Raw genomic sequence first — 3,339 nt, 5'->3', positions numbered from 1 at the left:
TTTTTTTTTTTTTTTTTTTTTTTTTTTTTATTAAAAAAAATTATAAATCTAAAACATTTAAACTATTAATGTTATAATGTATTAACTAATACTCTAATAATAAAAAATAACTAATAAGTAATAACATAATAAAATAATAAGTAATAACTAAATTAAACTAATAAGTAATGCACTAATAATTAATAAATAATAAATAATAACTAATAACTTAATAAGTATTAAATATTTAACTATTAAAGTGTAAAGACTTACAATATTAAACACTTTACAATTATTAACACTTAAAATATTTTTTTTAATTTTTTTTTAACTAAAAAAAAAAAAAAAAAAAAAAAAAAACGCAACAACAAAACAAAATTATTCACCTTACATCATTTCTCACCTTTCAGATTGAAGAAATGTTCCTCAAGTCCTGAGTCTCTTCCTAAACCTGGCAAGAAAGCAAAATTGGTTGTTCACGCTGGTGGTGATGTGGGAATCTCCAGTGATGGCTATAGGTGGCGCAAGTATGGACAAAAAATGGTGAAGGGTAATCCCCATCCCAGGTTAGTTACTGCTTTTAGCGTTATATACTTACATATTGATAGATTTATTTTTTTGGTTTTGTGTAATTTAGAGATATAGTAATGTCATATTCGGTTTTTATATTTAATTAACAAGTTCCTTTCCTGTTTGTGTCTCATTTTCTGTAATTAAACACTTAATTGAATGATAGAAATGTGGGAGCACAGGTCCTATAGGAAAAGATGCTTTATACAAAAGGAAATAATGTCTATAAAGCAAGTGTGCTTTCAATTTGTGTTCAAGAAATAGAAAAGGAAGCAAAGCAGAGTGCCTGAATGATAAATATCTATCCTCACCAAAATGTACTCTGTATATGCCATGACATTTGTCTGTGTTTCTAAAGAGCACAAACAATTTCTTACTCTCATATTGAATGAATTTCAGGAACTATTATCGGTGCACTTCGGCTGGATGTCCTGTTCGGAAGCACATTGAGAGGGCTGTAGACAACACGACTGCTGTCATTATAACCTATAAGGGGGTTCATGATCATGGCATGCCAGTACCTAAGAAACGTTATGGCCAACCTAGTGCTCCCCTAGTTGCCGCGACTGCCTCCGCTTCCATGACTGATTCGCAGACTAAGAAATCTGAACCAACCACCCAGTGGTCAGTAGACAAAGAAGGTGCATTAACAGGCGAGACATTGGAGCATGAAGGAGAGAAAACCGTGGAATCAGCTAAAACTCTATTGAGTATTGGATTCGAAATCAAGCCTTGTTGAAACCCCCCTTTTCGACTTTGATCTTGTTTCTTATTATTTCTCCTAGAGCTGCGTTTTTTTTTCAGTAGTGTGCATCTTTTTCCCCATGTTCTGTATCCTTGCATTCGAAATCTGTAGGCTTGAACATATTGATAGCCGCGGGGCAGTGTATAAATGATTGTACTCATCTTCTCTGTAAATTGCTGTGTATCAAATGAATTAAAATAGAACATATCAAGGATCAGCCACACCTGCTGATTCTGCTCCCCTCCACTTTCTTAACTTTATTCATTACTGTGCATAAAGAGTACATTTGATATTTTATACACGTAGCAGTAAGTTGGTATTCCCACTTCTACGAGGCTAATTTAGATTTCACTCAAGTCTTGACCTTAATATCTTATCTTATATTATATTTGTCATGGTCGTGCAATCCTTTGAATTTACAATTTATATCAGCTGTGTTTTCAAATGGTGATTCGTGCTTATTTGTTATTTAAGTTTGGGTCATGATAAATGTAATTAAGGAATCAAAACTCATCCATGTATTGTCTATTTGTTGGAACATTAAATTTCACTTGAATTGTGTAAAATCATATTTAATTAATAGAGAATTTACTTCTTTTTTATTATTTATTTATTTGTGGTCTGATTGGTTGGGTAGTTAGTTTGTTAATTGCATTCTACCAGAGTAGTAGTACTCAGAAAAAAAAAAGTTGTTTATGAACTTTCTCGGTTTAAGCTAGTCAATTATGAGTATTTTAGGCTAGATTAGTTATGATTCTTTGCCTACTAGGGTTGATTGTGACCTAATTTTACGGTTAACTTGTAATGGTTATAGGTCTCTTATTATGTCAAAATTTAATCCTACAATCTAACTATGAGACATACTTATTGTCATTAATGAAGCCTTAAACACATGAAAGAGGAGCAAGTTAGCTTAGGGAAGGGAGGCAAAACAACCAGCTGTCAGCAGGAAAGGAAACTGCCATTTCATTTACAGGGGGACTCCCTTGTTCCCCCATCTACACCTTTCAAGAGTTGAGGGCCCTATAATCACAAATGCACTGTTGAGAAAACCACATCTTATATAAATAAAAATAAGATGAAACCAACAAGGTTTTGGAATAGAATTAACAAATCCCACAAAACAGGGGCCCCTCCATTTCTGTTAATGTTGTCTCCAGCACTGGGGACACAGTTGAAATGATCATGGGTTTTATGGAAACAGAGGACTCAACTGTTCATCCTTTGCTATATCTGTAAAAGCTGGCTCTGATGAGTCAATGTAAGCTTCAGCTGTCCAACACATTCTATGAACACAGCTACAGGTCCCTACATCTTGCTGCATTATTGCTTTGCTTTTGTTACTACTTTGGTACATATGATGGCATTGCAAGAAAACTATGGCTTGCTTTAAAAATAAATTTAAAAAATTCCTACTCCGCATTTTATTACACCCGAATTTAGGTTAAAGATATCTCCTGACAATCCTAGATTCCTAGATATAAATATTTATAGTTGTTTTTTGAATGACAAGGGGAATCCACAGTCACTACCCGGTGTACATTAAAAAACTCTGGCCTTGTAACTCTAACCGGCAAATGACCACAAGAAGGTAAAGGGAAACCTGCAACCACTATTTACCCTAGTTGGTAAATGACCATAATGAGGTAAAGGGAAACTCGCAGTCGCTAACTAAGGATGTGCACGGAGTAAACTCCACTTGTGACCCAGTCAACAAATGAGAAGGTAAAGTGAAACTCATAGTTACTACCTGAGGGTGTGCATTGAGTAAACCCCACCATGTGATCCTTGCTGACAAATGACCACAAGGAGATAAAGGAAAACCCACAACCACTATCTGAGAGTGTGCACTGAGTAAACCTCGCCTTATGACCCTAGCCAACAAATGACCACAAGATAAACCAACTTAAGTTGGTCATAGCTGACGAGCTCAAACCAAAACGGCTAATAGGCCGTTCTCACAGGGAGTCGAACTTGAAACCTTAACAGCTGGCTAACTTGACTGTGATTTCTCCTAACAGCCCTGTATATAAATATTTATTGCT

At 34.8% G+C, this 3,339-nt stretch overlaps 1 protein-coding gene across 1 annotated transcript in view; it reads left to right on the top strand.

Annotated features, from left to right (window-relative positions):
* Positions 1-1,568, top strand: part of LOC116002735 (probable WRKY transcription factor 32) — a 5,257-nt gene extending 3,689 nt beyond the window's left edge. Inside the window, exons 4-5 of the mRNA XM_031242906.1 lie at positions 390-545; positions 949-1,568. Of these exons, the coding sequence (XP_031098766.1) occupies positions 390-545; positions 949-1,288 (496 nt within the window). The 3' untranslated portion in view covers positions 1,289-1,568. The remainder of the gene's footprint in view (positions 1-389; positions 546-948) is intronic.
* Positions 1,569-3,339: the final 1,771 nt, after the last annotated feature.

This window comes from Ipomoea triloba, chromosome 13, assembly GCF_003576645.1.
Source record: "Ipomoea triloba cultivar NCNSP0323 chromosome 13, ASM357664v1".
NCBI classification, from domain to species: domain Eukaryota; kingdom Viridiplantae; phylum Streptophyta; class Magnoliopsida; order Solanales; family Convolvulaceae; genus Ipomoea; species Ipomoea triloba.
The sequence above is the reverse complement of the archived record's forward strand: the minus strand, read 5'-3'. Positions and strand labels throughout refer to the sequence as shown.